General features: G+C 35.3%; 1 protein-coding gene and 1 pseudogene across 9 annotated transcripts in view; both read left to right on the top strand.

Moving 5' to 3' along the window:
- Nucleotides 1–18,901, top strand: part of AHI1 (Abelson helper integration site 1) — a 210,805-nt gene that overhangs the window by 55,545 nt on the left and 136,359 nt on the right. For all 9 annotated transcript variants that reach the window (XR_006299149.1, XR_006299147.1, XR_006299148.1 and 6 more), the window contains 4 exons: nt 1,805–1,911; nt 4,771–4,889; nt 7,857–7,987; nt 9,910–10,050. Coding sequence is in view for 6 of the 9 variants with exons in the window: in XM_043593066.1 (XP_043449001.1) it covers nt 1,805–1,911; nt 4,771–4,889; nt 7,857–7,987; nt 9,910–10,050 (498 nt within the window). In the remaining 3 variants the exon portion in view is untranslated. The remainder of the gene's footprint in view (nt 1–1,804; nt 1,912–4,770; nt 4,890–7,856; nt 7,988–9,909; nt 10,051–18,901) is intronic.
- Nucleotides 3,818–4,322, top strand: LOC122490384 (annotated as a pseudogene).

The raw sequence follows: 18,901 nt of genomic DNA, 5'->3' as shown, positions 1-18,901 counted from the left end.
GAACTAGTCATATATCAAATCTCATAAATATATTTCATTGGATTGGTGATTATCCCCTCAGTAGGTTTTTTTGTTTTTGTTTTTGTTTTTTTTAAGATTTATTTATTTATTTTGAGAGAGAAAAGTGTGAGTGGAAGAGGGGCAGGGAAAGAATCCCAAGCAGGCCCCACACTGTCAGTGCAGAGCCCAGTGGGGGCTCAAACCCACAAACTGTGAGATCATGACCCGAGTGGAAGTCGGACACTTAACTGCAACTGAGCCACCAGGTGCCCCCTCAGTAGGTTTTTTTTTTTTTTAAGTGGCTTTTGAGTGAAAGGGTTAAAATGAGGAAGAACGGGAAATACCAAAAGAATATTAGATAGATAGTGGGAGAAACCTGTATTTACACTGTGTACTGAGCACCACTGCATTCAGCTAACAGTTAATAGGTATATGTTATAGAGTCGTCTAAATGTATCTAAAGAAATTTTCAAGAAAAAAACATTTTCTATTATCGGCAATGCTTAAAATGTTTTCAGCTTTCTCGTATCATGAACATGATTTCTATGAATACGAATTTTATTTATATATATATGTGTGTATGTTTATATATATATGCATATATTTTTATATATGTATATATATAAAGCTTTGTTGCACTATTATTTTCTTAACATAAATTCCTAGATGTGAGGTTGCTGAGTCAAACATTTCTGGAGTCCTTGCTATGTGGTTTAATGTTTTAAATACTTTACATGTGTAAACTAGTTTATTCCTCAAAAAATCTGTATGATTATGGTATATACCTTCACAATATTTCAGACGCTGGGTATACAGACTATAGCTATAATTAATTAGTATGGGATCCAGATCAAAATGACAATACTGCTAATATATTCATTTTAACTATAAGGATGTTAAAAAATTGGAACACATTTAGAAAACTCAACCAAGGATAGAAAGGTGTCTGTAAACTTTGTCATAGTAGAAGTAACTCAGATTATAAAAAGAGGAAGGAATTTCTTCAAATATTTGACTAAGACCTCTATACATGAAACAAAGAAAGTCAGTCTGTGTTGCTTCCAGTAGGTAGAGATGGGACCAAAGCGGCAAAGGCAGATATTTTTGTTCAGAATTAGAAAGAACATTCTAGTGTACAGAGTAGTTCATCAGTTGAATAGCTGGTTTGTAAAATATTAAGTTCACAGTTGCTAGACAATTGTCTGTTCATTATAGTGTGGTAGATATTCCTGAGTGGGTGTGAAGTTGAATTTGATGGTCTCTGAGGTTCCATTCAACTATGAGGGGGTTTGACTCTAAGAATGTATGTTAACTGAAGCACCTGTTACTTATTATTTTATTCATTCCCTGATCATTTACTGAGTTTCTACTGGTATCAGGCACTTTGCTAAAAGTATGTATAAAATATAGGTGTTTTTCCAGGAATACAAAACAGATTATACAGGTTAATGAAAGTGAGCAATACAGACATATTGGATAATTCAAATAATTTGTTTGGCTTTATAATTTGAACCATGTACAAATGCACTAAGATGCTCATTTCTTTTTGTATTCAAGTTCAAGTAAGTGACAAAGGGAAATAAGTCAAAAGTAATTCGGTAGAGTGAAGAATTCATTTAAAGATCATTGGGATTTGACTACAAATTGTGTTTTGGTTTTTGGCCTTTTTTTTTTTTCGCTAAAACACCTTTTAATACCCCTCTGATTCTTTGTTATACTGGGCTGTGTTTTACCAATTTCATATTATTTGTTTCTGCCTGTGTGTAGCACTTATAAAAGAGTAATTTTACTTTTTTTAAAATAGGTCATCACATGTATTCAGGAGATTGCACAGGGGTGATTGTTGTTTGGAATACCTGTGTCAGAGTTAATGATGTGCCACATTCAGTGCATCACTGGAGTATAAATAAGGTATAAAATCATACTTCATATTTAGGGTTTAATTAAAGAAATTAGAAAAAATTGAACCACGTGAATTTAAAAATATGATGTCAGGACACTCTGTTCTCTCTTCTCAAGAAAAAGTGAAGTTTTTCTCAGTCCCTGCAAGCTATCATTGATAGCTCTTCCTGATGGCTAATTGGTGATATAGCAACTTAGTGAAAATTCATTATCAAGTCTTCCTGATGGCTAATTGGTGATATAGCAACTTAGTGAAAATTTTCATTTTGGTCAGACTTCACTTCCTTATTTTGAACCCTAATTTGTGATATGGCATTCAGTGATCCACTACTGAAATTATGCTCAAATGAGGCATATGTTAATATTACCATCTCTAAGTCATAACTTCTGTTATCTGCTATTCATATTCTTTCTTTTGACCCAATAACATCACTCTAAAAACAACATGCTCAACATTTTAATTGGTTTCATTTAAACTTTGCTAAGTAGGCAGAAACAAACGAATAATCTTTCAATTTTGGAGTGTTTTTAACGTGGCTGGTATATTAAGCAATTTTGTTGGTGCGTATTCAGTACTTTTTAGTTAAAAATACAAAGTGAATTCTTAAACCTGAGTTTTGTATAAGTTATATAGTTTCTAATATGCTATAATTTATTCTTAAGTTTTTGTTCTTCTATAACAGTTGTCCTCATTTGAAGTAAAGACACTCTAAGTGAAAAAGAATTTTTATGAACTTTAGTTGAATCTATCAGATCTGTTTAAAAAACTGTCTATTCTATTTTTAGTCATTTTCATCTAGTCTCTAAGATTAATGATTGATGGCTTGGAATTCGTGTTGTAGATTAATTTCACACATTTTGAAAAGAACTTTCTAATTCTTATATACCTGAGGGATTGGCAAAACTCCAAAGTCACCTATTCCAGTAATTTGCGTGTAGAATGCGAAGTCTGTTATTTGTGTTAAATATCGTGTGTTTCTTTACCTCAGTATAGTTGTTAAAAGGCAAATTTATCTTCAAAATTGACAGCCTGGTAGTTACTTGAGACAGTCCAAAATAAAAAGTCAGGAAATGAACTGGAATGTCTTTCAGTAGCTAATGCCCTAGAACAAACTGTAGACTCTGATTTCTTATGTGGTTCTCTTCAGCCAGCAGTGAGACATGGGAGGTTATACTCAGCTGTCCCTTAAGATGAAGTGTCCGTGTGCTGTTGCACACACTCCTTGTTACAGGACATGGGCTTCAGAACTAGAACGTTTTTAGTTTGAAGATGAGTACGATAAAGAAAACTATAAAGGAAATCATTAACAGATACTACAAACGCTAGACCTGCTAGCACTTTTGTCAAATTCATGCCTAACATAACTTGTTAGACAGCTCTGTGTTTTTGATTTTGCACCTTTGCATCTGTAAATGTTTCTCAGACCTGCAACAGTGCATCCCCGTCCCCAAGTTGTTGTAGTTCAATTAGTATAACCCCCATCTGTGCTGTCAGTGTTTGGCTCTTTTCTGTAACTTTTAAAAAGGAGCTAGCGGCGGGTCTCAGTGTCAGACAGCGATAGCGTGGGCTCAGCTGCTGCTCTCGGAACTGTAGCCCTCTGTACTCCAGCTGGTGCCAAACCGCCCCTGAAGAGGAGACCCCTCTAGGAACTGGCAACAAAACATAATGTCGGAACCTCGAAGGACATGAAGGCTAATTCCAAATTCTGCCCGAAGGTTAAAGCAGACTTTCTGTTGACTCTGTGGACTTTAGTCTGAGCAGTTTTGCTTTAGTAATTCTTCCTTGTGAGGCTTATCCAGGCAGATTTTCCTTCAGTATGTATGTCTTTCTTGACATCATTAGCCAGGAGTCTTCCATGGCTGCCTTAAATAACTATCAAAAAAAAAAAAAAAATCCTGGAGGCTCAGGTGCACTTTAGATTTGGCTCCACCATAACCCACCACCACACGGAGGAAGGCATTGCTGCTAGAGGTGTAATGGACGTTAATACTGCTTTACAAGAGGTGCTGAAGACCACCCTCATCCACGGTGGCCTAGCACGTGGAATTCGCGAAGCTGCCAAAGCCTTAGACACGCATCAAGCCCGTCTTTGTCTGCTTGCATCCAACTGGGATGAGCCTCTCTGTATGTCAAGTTGGTGAGGAGGCCCTTTGTGCTGAACACCAAATCAACCTCATTAAGGTTGATGACGACGGGAAACTGGGGGAATGGGTCAGCCTCTGTAAAATTAACAGGGAGGGAAAATCCTATAAAGTGGTTGGTTGCAGTTGTGTAGTGGTTAAGACTATCTGTGGCAGAGAGTCTCAGGCCAAGGATGTCATTGAGGAATACTTCAAATGCAAGAATTGAACAAATAAAAATCTTGGTTCTTGTTCCTCAAAAAAAAAAAAAAAAAAAAATCCCTAAAACTACAATCTAAATTAAATGAGCTCAGAATAAGATGCCAATAACATGCCTTTTTCAGGATAAAGTGGAAATAAGTACATGAAAAAATGATCTCATACTGAAATAGAATTTGAAAGTTAACTCCGTACTAACTTTTGAAGTTATAAAAATTAGAATCTTTCTTATATGATGGTAAGCAAGAAAATTCAATGTTAGAAGTTATGTTTTAAGAAGTGCTTTTTATTTGGGGATATACTACAATAATGCTAATTAAGTGTAGCCGTATATAACAGTCAAAAAATACATATTATCAGCTTTATTTTCAACCTTCATTGGGAATTCTTTGGCTAGCAATTTTAAAGGACGCTTTAAATTATAACTGAAAGTGACTTCTTCAAAATTAGTTTTGCACTCTAAAAGAGGCTTCATATTCAATAAACTGTTCAGTGCTAATATTTTATAATCTTTTTTAATCATTTCAGGAAATTAAAGAGAGTGAGTTTAAGGGGATTCCCATAAGTTATTTGGAGGTTCATCCCAATGGAAAACGATTGTTAATCCATACCAAAGACAGTACTTTGAGAATTATGGATCTCCGAATGTAAGTATATTTCAGTATTGACAGATTAAGCACTCATAGAATAAGAAATGAATTAATTCATATTTATAAAATGCAGCTGTAGTTTTTAAATAGACAGTTTTCTCTCCAGAGGACATTTGACAGTGTCCGGAAGCATTTTTGAATGTTAGCATTTAGTGGATAGAGACCAGATAGTATATAGTGGATAGAGACCAGAAATACTGCTAAGCATCCTACAGTTTATAAGACAGTGGCCCCACCTCACAACAAAGAGTTTTCTGGCTCAAATGTGAATAGTTCTGAAGTAGAAATATAGTCAGTTGCTCTTTGTTGTCACAATTAAAAAAAGAAGAAGAAGAAACTTCTGCCTTAGATAGATCTTTTACTTTTATGATACTGGTATAGCGTAGTACTCTGATATACCTACCATAACAGAATGAGATGGCTTTTGATGAACATGTCCTTGTTTTTCTTATTCTGTTTTATTTCTAAATAAGGAAAGGAAATATCCTTAATGTTAAAAGCAGAGAAGCGGAATTCTGGACAAACCAGCATGGTCTTCTGATGGTTCTTGTTTGGTGTTAATAGTACTTGTAAAACAAACAAGAGAAGGCTAGTTCTGTTAGTTGTCACTATTGTATTTTGAAAGGAAAATGTGGTAGTCTATACTAGTTTATTCTGCAATTATCTTTTAGGGCTAACTGTTAAGGCCTTCAGTGTTTATGTGGAGCTGTTCAGGGTACTGACATCAGTGCTATGAGAGAATGATTAGCAGAATGAGTTCATTAGGAGTTTATAATCTAGTTGAACTGCCTCCAAAATAATTCACAAAACATATTATGAGGCTAAATTGTGAGATCTTCTAGGATTGAAATCTGCTTATTCTTCTTACATACATAGTACCTATGTTATACCTGGCTGATAGTAAGTACTTGATATGTATTTTTTTTTAATGAAGATAAATACATAATAAGAGGATTATATCTTTCATGGCAATAGTAAAGGTGATGATAGGTCTACTATAGTCTTCTATTAAAGGCTCTATGGAGAGGCTGGCCTTTGAGCTCGGTCTTGAAGGATGGATGGAATTTAGAGAAGATAGAAGTGTTGTCAGGAGGGTGGAAAACATGAAAAGCCTGGAATAAAATTCAGAGGTAGGTTAATAGAAGTTGTGTTCGAGGCAAGGTGGGTAAATCTGTAGAAGCATAAGTTTCTTGATAAGGAGTGCTGAGAGAGAATTTCTTTGGTTTTAAAGGTTACTCATTTATTTTGAGAGAGGGTGCACGTGCATGCAGGGGAAGGGCAGAGAGAGAGCGAGAGAGAGAATCCTAAACAGGAGAGCATCCTAAACAAAATCGTACAGAGCCCAACGCGGAGCTCGATCCCACAAATTGTGAGATCATGACCTGAGCTGAAACCAAGAGCCAGACACTGAGCCAACTGAGTCACCTAGGAGCCCTGAGAGTTTTAGAAGTAGAGATTAGAGCCACATTTTAGAAGGTCAGGCCTTAGAAGTTTGGTTATTCTCTTTTTAAGTAGTATGTAGTATTCAGCTTAGAATCATGCTTGAGCTCTAGAGGCAAACTGCTTAACATTTATTTATTTTTGAGACAGAGACAGAGCATGAACGGGGGAGGGGCAGAGAGAGAGGGAGGCACAGAATCGGAAGCAGGCTCCAGGCTCTGAGCCATCAGCCCAGAGCCCGACGCGGGGCTCGAACTCGCAGACCGCGAGATCGTGACCTGAGCTGAAGTCGGACACTTAACCGACTGAGCCACCCAGGCGCCCCGGCAAACTGCTTAGAGTCAAATACTGCCTTTTCCATCCCTGACTAACTGATTAACCATTCTGTGCCTCTCTTTTCCTCCTCATTCAAATAGGGGAGATAATATACCATATTTGTAAGGGTTTTGTGGGGAATAAATTAGTATACACATGCAAAGTGCTTAAAACATTACACCGTATAGCAAGGACTCTAGAAATGTTTGACCCAGTAACCTCAGGCCTGGGAATTTATGTGAAAATAGTTATAAAGCAGGGAAAAAGTACAATTACACAGGCTTGTTCATAGAAATCATGTTCACGGTAGGAGAAAGCTGGGAATATTCTGTTGTCTCATAGTAGAAGATTTCTTAAGGTATGTTTAGACTTGATATAATACATACCTACTAAAATGATAATACCTAATTTATACGCTCTGACACAGAGGGCCATTATTCATGAGTCATTGTTAAATCGGGCACAATTGTATGTCTACCTGGCACATAGTGAGCACTAAGATAATGTTAGTTATTATTCACAAGCGAAAAAGTCTAGAAAGTTATATACCATATTTAATAGATGATTTAATTATATTTTTATCTAATATTTCTGCAAGTGTCCCAACTCTGCATTGTGTGATTTTAAAAATTTATCACATGGGGTGGTAAATGGGTGGCTTAGTCAGCTCAGGTCTTGATCTCACAGTTTGATTCATGCTATTGAGCCCTTTGTTGGGCTCTGGATTCTCTCTCCCTCTCTCTGCCCTCCCCTACTTGTGCACACTCTCTCTCTCTCAAAGTAAGTAAACTTTTTTTTTTTAATTTATCACCTGGAAAAAATATGAGTATAAAAATTTTGTACATTTTTCAGTAACCAACTCAAATGCTACTTCTATAATATAGGCTCTCTCTGCATAGCTAGAAATAATCACTTTTATCCAAATCTGCAAAGTACTCTTTTTGTTCTTTTATGGCACTTTCTGTATCCATTTTCTGTTTTACATGGATGCATTCCTTCTCTGTCCTGCTAAATTAGAAACTCCCTGACCTCCGGGACTATCTCTTCTTTATTGTACATCCATCATAGAATGTTTCCCATGTAACAGAGTCTCAAAAATCGTTAAATGCAAGTGAAGTATTTAAGAGAAAAGTTTTTTTTTTTTTTTTAACCACCAGTCTTTTCCATGGTTAAGACAGGTCATATGTGTGAAATCTTTTTTGTTTATAGATTAGCAGCAAGGAAATTTGTAGGTGCAGCAAATTATCGGGAAAAGATTCATAGTACTTTGACACCATGTGGGACTTTTCTCTTTGCTGGAAGTGAGGATGGTATAGTATACGTTTGGAACCCAGAAACAGGTAAGTATTTCATTTATCTTAAAAATATTTTTTGGTTTGTTTTTATTTTGAATAAAGGTGAAAACTACCATTTTCTGGAATAATTTTCAAGGAAATTCTGATTTCAGGTTCTCAATTATGTTTATCAAAATGGGAAATGGGAAAGCTGATAATGGAACTAAGCTGCAGTCTAAATTTGTGTTAACATTCTGTTCTTTACCCTTTTGATATCTTTCACATTATAATTCAATGTTTATAATGAGATATTATCAATCTTAAGAGAAGTATTTTTTATTGTGGTTGACATACAATATTATATTAGTTTAAGCTGTATGACAAACATGATTCAACAGTTACATAATTACAAAATGCTTGCAGTGATCAGTGTAGTTACCATGTGTTATCATACAAAATTATTATAATATGATTGACTATATTCCCTATCCTATATTAAGAGAAGTATTTAATTAAGATTGTAATGCAAAGTACAAAATATTTATAAGCTGAATTTGGAATATAAGTGAGTATACAAATGGCTACATATCTATAATATATTTTTGTTAGAAACAAACATATTCCTGTCAAAGTTTTGATGTCTGAAACTTAATAGCAACTTACCCAGGGCGGGGCGGCTGGCTGGCTCTGTTGGTAGAGCATGGAACTCTTGACCTCACGGTTGTAAATTCAAGCCCTACATTGGGTGTAGAGATTACTTAAGAATAAAATCTTTAAAACAGAAAAGAAAAAAAAAACACCATTTACTTCAATTACTGTAATTAATTATTCATTTGTGCCTCACCTTTGCTTTTCAAAAGAAAAGCTTAAACCACATAAACATTTCTTACCACTAAATTGAGAGATTTTATAAAATTTAAAATATCTTTAATCAGTAGTATTTGGTTCACTGTGCTTACTCTCTTTTTTTCCAAGTGTTTATTTAAATTCCAGATAGTCAACATACAGCATAATATTAGTTTTAGATGTAGAATTTAGTGATTCAGCATTTACACGCAGCACCTGGTTCACATCACAAGTGCCCCTCCTTAATCCACAGTCTCTCGATCTTTTCTTTAACATTTTTGACTAGTCAGTTCACTTAGTGTTTTTTTTTTTTTTCTTATCATGTTTCGATACTTTAGGATCGGTTTGGAAGTGTTAAATCTCTTTTCTCCTTCAATAAGTAGATCTAGATTCTTTGCTTTGTGAGTTCTGTTTTTCATAGGTTCCTTAGGCCTCTACTGTAGGTCTCTTTTAGCGATTAGTAATCAGATATATCTTTAAAGCAGGTGGTATCTCAGCCTCTGGGGAAAAAAAAAATAGAAAAATTTATTCCCCACCAGATCTCCCTCAGCCAGACAGTATCTTCAGTTTTAGAGCCTGCAGTTCCGTATGAGTTTTCCCTGAGTTCTTTGTTAGTTGGCATTTGCTCAGCTCTGTCAGATTTCAGGGTCAGATACTTCTCTACTAGTAAGTTCTTTGTTTTTATTTTGTGCCTGGAAAACCTCATTGAAGAGGTTGAATTGCAAAGTAGAAAAGGTCCAACAGGATGAAAAATAAATATAAGAGCTACTTGGACGATTAAGTGTCCGACTTCAGCTCAGGTCATGATCTCACAGTTCGTGAGTTTGAGCCCTGCATTAGGCTCTGTGCTGATAGCTCAGGGCCTGAAGCCCGCTTCAGATTCTGTGTCTCCCTCTCTCTCTGCCCCTCTCCCTCCCTCCCTCCCTCCCTCTCTCTCTCTCTCTCTCTCTCTCTCTCTCCAAAATAAATAAACATTTTTAAAAAAATTAAGAGTTACTCAACTATTTTTAAGTATTTGAAGTTCTCATGTAAATAATATGAGCTTTATTACATACTGTAACTATTTTAGTAAGTTGCAGAATAATCTTCTAATGAGAGATATTTGAGATAGTACAAATGATTGAATGTCTTTTCTTATTTAGGAGAACAAGTTGCGATGTATTCTGACCTGCCATTCAAATCACCCATTCGAGACATTTCTTATCACCCACTTGAAAATATGGTTGCATTTTGTGCATTTGGGCAGAATGAGCCAATTCTTCTGTATATTTATGATTTCCATGGTAAGTTCACTGCTGATAAGTAAAGAATATTTCGATTAACCTTTACTTTTAGACTGACCCAGGAATCATGAGCTCTGTAAAGACTATCAACCTTTGTATTAATAAAGCTTTCTTAAATATATTTTAAGACCCAAACAGATTAAATAGATTATATTATTATTATAACAGTTTATTTTTCCAAAAGCACTATCATTATGGAGTTTAAATATCAGCGAAGATACACATAAATGGTTGTGCCCTTATGTTGGAATCATAGAAAGGTAGTCATCACAAGTCAAATTCACCTAAAAATTATTTGAGAATGTATTAACTAAATTTCAAAGGTAAATAACATTTAGGAAATATGGATCTTTAATGTTTTCAGTTGAACATTTAATTTCTTACTCCATATTTCTGTTTTTCACCAGAGCACATAGTTGTAATAAGTTATAGTTTCAAGAATTTCTTAACCTAAAAGGAAGGCAAAAAAATCAAGTGTCAGTAAAACAAGATCTGGAATTGGAAATTTAATGGCTTTTTTTCTCTAAAATTACACTGCTCCATCATTCTGAGAAAAAATAAATAAAGATTCTGGACACATTTTTCAGGAATAATGTAGCATTCTTAGAATTATTTGGATTTATGCTGTATTTCATACATTTCTTTAATTTCTTTCCTGAAATTAGGATTTCATTGTTCTACATTGCATTGATAGTGCTGTCACTCCCAAAATTACAGTTCCATTTTCTTTATATATTAAATCTTGTTCAAAAATAAATGGTCTTTATTAGTTTCTGATTTGATTAGGATGTCATATATCATCACTGTTTTTGCTAAGCTAGGATGGCTTACATACAATGTCATAAATGCATAAATGTGCAAATACATCCATTATAGGTAACATGAATGTGGGATTATTTGGCAAAGAGTTTTAAATTTAAATGAAATACAAGTGGTTACATTTACTGTGTTCACGCAGATCACACAGAAATGTTAGCGTTAATTGGTTATTTGTTAATGGTTGTGATATGTGCTAAATTATTAAACAGTTAAGTTCTAAGCCTGAAATTGTTGATCACTGAATGGGTATTATTATTATTATGCTATTCCAGGCAAATTATATTAGAAAATAATTTGTAAAATTGAAATTTATTTTTAAAAATCTTACCAAGATGTAACCAGTTTCTCTAATGCATATTCAAATCTGGTGACTGGTGCAAACATGTATCCAGAGACAGGTCTTTCTCTGTGCCAACTCTAAATCTTCCTGTGAAAGAGAGTTACACCTAGGCACTTATTCTTAACCTGGGACTGTTGTACAGAAATCAGCAGCGCAGTTATTTCCTCAGAACCTTTAGAGGTTTCACAACAGTCTTCATTTAATTCCTAATGTGCTTTTTTTTAGGCTTTGGAAATTTTCACTGCACATGCAAGTGAAAGTCCCACTCTTATCTTTTTTTTTTTTTTTAATTTTTTTTTTTCAACATTTATTTATTTTTGGGACAGAGAGAGACAGAGCATGAACGGGGGAGGGGCAGAGAGAGAGGGAGACACAGAATCGGAAACAGGCTCCAGGCTCTGAGCCATCAGCCCAGAGCCCGACGCGGGGCTCGAACTCACGGACCGCGAGATCGTGACCTGGCTGAAGTCGGACGCTTAACCGACTGCGCCACCCAGGCGCCCCACTCTTATCTTTTTTTATTCAGTAATTTTTGGTCATGGATCAAGGGTTTCCATCAGATTAGCCCAGTTGGGTTTGCCAGTTTGGTTTTGAGGCAGTAGGCACATAGACTAAGAAGTCCGTTCTAGAAATGTCAGTAGAAAGAGCAGAGTGCTTTTAGGAATTCAAAAACAGAGGTTTTAGGTTCCTTTCTGTTGCTGTAGTGACCTGGTGCAAGCCTCTTGCCTTCCTGAAGCTCCATTTCCTGATCTGGTAAGTGGTACCACTACTGTTTAATACCTGTGCCACCTAAGAGAGCCATTTGTGGGGAATCTGTGAGTCGGGAACTGGGAAAGTACTTCATATATGGAAAAGGACTATATTAAAACAAGGAAAAAGGCAAAATGGGTTGTTACCATATTCATTTAACCCATATATACTTGACTTTGTGGTAATTTAGGTTTTAATATGCTGGTAAGCATCTCTCTATGAAAGGGAATTGAAAAAAAGGGTTTTTTCCCCTTTCATTCGTTCTATTGACAGCCTTTATTAGAGTATGCACCTTTTGGGGTCAGTTGTATTAGAAAATAAATCATGAAGTTAAGAACATCATGTTATACCTATACTATATTACTGTCAAAAGGAAGGAATTCAAAGTGTTTCAGAAATTAAAAAGTTCAGATAATACACATGGAATTTAAATTATTTTGTACCATGATTTTAGAACACAATTTTCAATATACTGATACCTTTACAAACAAAACTCAAAATGTTTCAACACATTTTCCTAACTCTTTGTTGCCTATTTTTAAAATGAGGAAGCTTAGGAAGAAGTTACATAATCCTAGGCAGTCCAAGATTTAGCACAGTTCTTGTGAATGGTATATATTCATAAGAAAACAGAAAGTTGTTTTCGATCCAAAAATAAATTTTACTTATTAAATACAGGCCAGAATCATCAAGTGAAATAGTGTTTAGATTTTTTATTAAAACATATAGTATTTATTATTAATCTTTTACAGGTTTGCCTTATATTTTATTTATTTTTAACACAGGAATATTTTGCCCAGACTTTCTTGTCTGAAAATAAAGTTTACGTGTATCTTTATATAAATGTTTTAATGGTATAAAATTTGAAAGATATAGAATAGTTACATGATTTTAAAATAGTATTTATCAGAGCTGCTCATTCGTTTAGACATTTTTCAAGGAAAATGGAGCAAACTCATTTTTTTTTATAAGTTGAATAAGCTGTGAATGAGACCACAGTGGTAGCTAAATGTATCATCTGTCTTTCAGTTCTAGCAAAATCTGTGAAGAGTCAGCAAGCATCTTTCCCTGCTAAGCATATGTTCAGGTTGTGGTCTTTTGGGTCTTTCATTCTACTGACTTTTTGCTGTTTTTGGTAAGGAACACAATTTTTACTTTCAGAAGGCAGTTTTATTTGCCTGATGTTGAAAGGGTTAATCATCTAGTAATACAAAATTTAGTCACAGAGTACCACAAATAATGTACTTTTAGGATTCCCATAATAACAGAGTACTAGTCAGAAGAAAACGGCTTCCACTGAATTAAATTTATGAACCTAGGCTCTAGCAGTTAATGTTCTGTTATTAATATCTGTCTACCTCCATCTCTAGGATCCTGTTCTACATGTAATGATAATCATAACTGGTACTTACAAAGCACTTTCTTTGTTCCTGGTACCGTTTTAAGCATTTTATATATATTCACTTCATTTTTCACAATAATCTTAAAAGATAGGTACTGTAATTATCCTCATCTTACATGAGCCAGGACTTGAATCCAAAAAAACTACCCTTGGAGACCATGCTCTTATTTGCTACACTAACTTGCCTCTTTAGGAAATTTCCTGAAGTACTAGCTTTTGATTGTCTAATAAGCAGACTTTTTTTTTTTCTGCAGTATCATTTACTTTATGCCTCTTGAGTATGTGATTTTTTTGTATTATCTGTACTTCGTATTGAGCAGAGATGGAAGCTTATTCATCTTTTTATTACCAGTACCTAGCCTGAATACTAACACACAATGAATATACATGTAGTATTTTAAGCAGGATCAAGTCTTAAATTGGTAAATTGTCAGCATTACTTGATAATCCTAGGTAATGAGCCTGACGTTCCACTAGGTGGCAATCTTTTCTCTGAATCAGATTAACTCTGGAGTACTTTTTAGTCATGGTGGCTTTCTGAGGGAAGACAAATCTTTATTGAGCATCTATTGTGTGCCAAGTTGAATAGAGCTATAAAATCCAGGAATCATACTGAGATTACCATGCTCCTTTCCAGTCTTTTGTGCTTTCCAAGTTGTCGATTAAACCTCTGGAAGAATTTTAGTTAAACTGAACAACAATCTCTAGCATTGACACTAAATGTGATTTTATTTATAGGATTCATATTCATTAACAACCACCTGCATTGTCATTGTTGATGGCTTTATTTTGCACACTGCAACATACTTTACCAGAGTTCAAGGCAATGTATACCTTTATGTTCTTATAAAAAATTTGTTGTATAAGTTGCTTATTGACCAAAAGTCCATGGTGTTTGCAATGCCTTATGTGTAACATAGTACCTGGTATATTACTGATGTGCAGTAAGTGTGTGAAATGAGAATTACATATCCTATAGAATAGCATTTTTCCCTTAAATTTTATAAAAAACATAGAATGAGAGGCATGATCAGTGAGTAAATTGGGGGATAATAATAATAGTGGTAGTAGGAGCTAACATTTATCAAACATTACTGTGTCCCCTACTCTTTTTTTTTTTAAGTGTATGTATTTATTTATTTCGAGAGAGACAGAGAGTACAAGCAGAGGAGGGGCAGAGAGACAGGGGGACAGAGGATCTGAAGCGGGCTCCTTGCTGACAGCAAAGAGCCTGATGCAGGGCTTGAACTCATGGATCGTGAGATCATGGCCTGAGCCGAAGTCAGACGCTTAACCGACTGTGTCCCCTACTCTTATGAGCATATTACGTACATCTTCCCATATAGTCCTCTCAAAACCCCACAAGGTAGATGCTATTATTATCCTCATTTTGCATATGATAAAACTGAGGCTCAGGGAGAATGAAGTAATTTACATCAGGTCACACATTTGGTAAATGTTAAAGTTTACCCAGCTAAGTCCAGAGCCCATAGTTTTAAAACGCCAATCTGCTTACTTCAGTCTTGGCATTTCCTGTTTCATGAAGTAACTTAGTTAAGAAGGTAACCAGATATTCCTGTAATAAAGTGTGTTGTTTGTTTTTAATTTTAATATTTCGAAAAAGCCCTTAAGACTAAAAGGAACTTTGGTTACTTAGTATTATTAATAGTTCATTCCTTTACAAATGTTGGGGATGATTATAACGCATTAAGCAGTTGTATTCTCAGTATAGTCCAAAATATGAATTATCTTTATTATGTAGCATTAAATTTTAATGTAACTAATTTTGTAATATTTTTGCAACAAGCTAATATGTAGTTGAGGTAAATTTAATATGCATAGCTGTCTGTATAAATTTAATAGTGTTCTTAAAGTACTAATGATGAATGCCTGAAAACAAGCTCGGTTATTACAATTCTCATACTTGGATAAGGTTATGCAGTAACATATATAACTGATGGTAGATCCAAGTTTAAGTGTCTATTGTTAGCCTAGTAGGAGAATTAAGAGATAGAAATGCCATATTTGAAGATATGCTTAAACTACCTATTTCTTGGTTGTATCCTGAAGTGTCCATTTTAACATTCTGTGCAAAATGGATACTTTGATTTGGTTATGTCATTCATAGATTGAGGACATATGAAAAAGTAGCTTTGAGCATAAACCAGAGCTGTGAATTCCTCATTCAGACATTTTTTTAATGTTTACATTGGTGCTTTTTAAAGTGCATCAAGAAGGAAGAATGGTACAGTGTGAAATCGCAGTGTGGTGGGAAAGGCTGGAGTAGGAGTGAGCTCACTGGAATTCTAGACAAAGTGCCATCACTTTCTGCTTGACCCTGGTCAAGTAATTTAGCATTTTTGTATCTGTTTTTTTTTCACTGTAAAATTAAAATACCTATCCTGTTTTATCAAATACCTCTCTTAGTGTTTTATCAAAGGCAAAAATGCAACTATAAAGCATGGTATAGAGCATTCGTATATTAAGAATTCATGAACCAGGCTGCAGTAGAGAAATCCTAGCCATTTTCTATAGCAATACACACATCACACACTTTAGTTGAATAGCATGACATATGGAAATTGATGGATAATTTAATAGGAAGTCAACAGAAAGACAATAGCATGTACTTCAGGGGACCTGGAGATAGTTTATTATATTTTGGTGTTCAGATTTGCTGAATGTCGGTAGATGCTCTCCCATTTGGTTGGCTATGAGACATGGATCTATTACACTTTCTTGTATAGCTTTTTGGACAGTTTCTTTTTTTTTTTTTAACGTTTATTTTTGAGAGACACAAGAGACACAATGCGAGTGGGTTAGGGGCAGAGAGAGAGGGAGACACAGAATCTGAAGCAGGCTCCAGGCTCCGAGCTGTCAGCACAGAGCCCGATATGGGGCTCGAACTCACGAACTGTGAGATCATGACCTGAGCCGAAGTTGGATGCTCAACTGACTGAGCCACCCAGGTGCCCCTGGACAGTTTCATTAGTAACACTTATAAGTTCTCTTTGACATATTAAATATTAAATATAAAATTACTAATGGTCCTGAATACACCCAAGCTATTCGAATCAAAGTGTTACTCAATAGAACTTCTCTAGTGCATCCATACAGTTTCTTAAGATTAGCTGAAGCAGGAACAAGTCGGGCCCAGTAAAGTACAATTAAAAAAACCACTATAAGCCCTTAAACATTCTTGTCCTGGCCCATTCAGACTGCTATAACAAAATACCAGAGACTGCATGGCTTTGTAAACAACAGAAATTTATTTCTCACAATTCTGAATGCTGGGAAGTCCCAAGATCAAGGCATAGCAGACTCAATGTCTAGTGAGAGCTTACTTTCTGGTTCATAGACAGGATCTTCTAGCTGTAACCTCATGTGATAGAAGGGGTGAGGGAATTCTCTGAGACCTCTTTTATAAGGGCACTAATCCCATTCAGGAGGGCTCACCTCGCAAAGGCCCCACCTCCAAGTACCAGCACTTTGGGCATTAGAAAGAATTTCAGGAGGACACAAACACTCAGACCACAGGAATTCCCTACACATTGCAGATGTTAGAGGAAGAGAAGGAGGGTGCTGCATAACTGCTGAATGCTGGGAAACTAGAAAAGCAGACCTGCCAGCTTACAGTAATACTGTATTTAGAAATCGTTCATCTATAAGTAAAGAAATTAGGTATCCTGTAAAATGACTATACCCATTAACAGAGCTGCGTAAAATAATAGGTCTTGAACAAAGGAATTAAGTGTTGAACCAAAAGGAAATCTTAATGTCGTATAAGAGAAAAAATATTTTGTTTTTTTAGGTGCACTTTATTATAAAGTCAATAACATAAGTAAATATAGGTTTTAATAATAACAAACATGTATTCACTCTGAATGCAAAAGGCTCTGGATTAAAATATCTTATTTCCCCTGTTCTTCCTCCTATAAAGATAAAAATCTCCTGAGAAAACCACGTTATTTTTTATAATTGTTTAAGGTCAGAACGTACACAACAGCACTGAACTTGTATAAATCAAAATTTGATTATCAGTTATGAAAACATTTTATGAATTTAAGTGTGTAAAATTTAAAATCCCCAATTGTAGCCAATTGTAGGCAGGTTTATAAGTAATTTGATGGGTATATCATTCCTTTAAGCAAATGTAGTTGCCACCTCTGTGTTCTTAGCACCTGTGGGTCCCTCTGCTACACGACTGAGCACACAGTAGTACTTATTTGTTGACCTCCAAGAGATTCAAGCCCCAAGGCGGGCCTGTGTCTTTGCATTCCCAGAGCCTGCTCTCGTGCACTCCTAGAAAAGTGGTGGAAGGATGGAGATGAGACTTACAATTTTGAGTTTTCTCAGGTTAAGTTAGTTTTAAGTGTACAAAGTTAAATTAGCCAAAGAAGAGAAAATGACTAAGTAAAGAAATACAGGTATTTAATTGCAACATTGTACTCCAATCATGGCCTATGTGAAAATGGTTTAGAAACCTTTGAAATGTTAGAAGCGTAGAGCTCAAGGGAATTTCAGAAAGCTTCCATTGTGACCTATTTTACAGTGAAATAATCTGTACAGCGCTATACAAATAGGTGTATGTATTTGTGGAGGGTGAGGGAGGGGAAGAATGCAAAAACTTGTAAGTAGCTTCTGTTTCTAGTATCTGAGAAACTAGGTCTTTGAATATTTCTGCAGACTTCTGTTTTTATGACTGCCTTCACAGCACTAGAAGTGTTAAATATAAAGTATGATGTCCGTGTGACTCCTGGAAACCCAGTCAAATGTCTTTTGCATAGAAAACTCTCCTTAGACAACAGAAACAAATATTCATAATTGTTTGGGCTTTATTTTTGTTACCTGCATCTGTGTAGGCCATTGTAATCTTTTTGGAAAGGCATCTTTATACCACCAAAAATAAACAGGAAATGCTTTTTGTTATTTTTACTTGTTAAAAAACTCCTTTTTTAAAGAAAATATGATACATAATACTTAGTGTAGCATAATACTTAGGAAATACAGTTTGGCAAGAAGAATAAGATAAATATCAGAATCCTGCTATCCTGCATAACTGCTGCTTATATCAGCATTTATGTGCTTCTGTGCTCGATCACTCATAGCTTCAAGTTAAATCGTGGTGGGCTTATTAGGTAACTAGCAAGTACAGAAAAACAGAGAAATCAGAAAATGCCATTAAATACTTTAAGACCAGCTCTACTTTCCACTCAACAACAACAAACAATGAAATGTTAAAAGAACAGTTTTGAAAAGCAAATAAGGGAAAGATGGTGAAACATTATTTTTATCTGTTGATTCATTCATCCCTGGCTCATCTACTAGTGTTAAGCCTTCAGTTTCCAATTCCAAGAGCACTTTTCTTTCACCTCCTCAAAGTTTCTGTTGTTCTTTAAACAATCTGAATATTTGAGAGTAAATTTTCAGTGTTAGGAAGGGAAGTTCAGAACGTGTACAGAAAAGTAGTGGGCAGACCCATGAAAATCTAAGCATAGAAGCAGCTACGCTTCCATCTGCAAACAGTAGTTGGGTATTGA

This window comes from Prionailurus bengalensis, chromosome B2 (assembly GCF_016509475.1).
Source record: "Prionailurus bengalensis isolate Pbe53 chromosome B2, Fcat_Pben_1.1_paternal_pri, whole genome shotgun sequence".
Taxonomy (NCBI): domain Eukaryota; kingdom Metazoa; phylum Chordata; class Mammalia; order Carnivora; family Felidae; genus Prionailurus; species Prionailurus bengalensis.
Note: the sequence above shows the minus strand (reverse complement) of the source record. Positions and strands in the feature narration are given on the sequence as shown.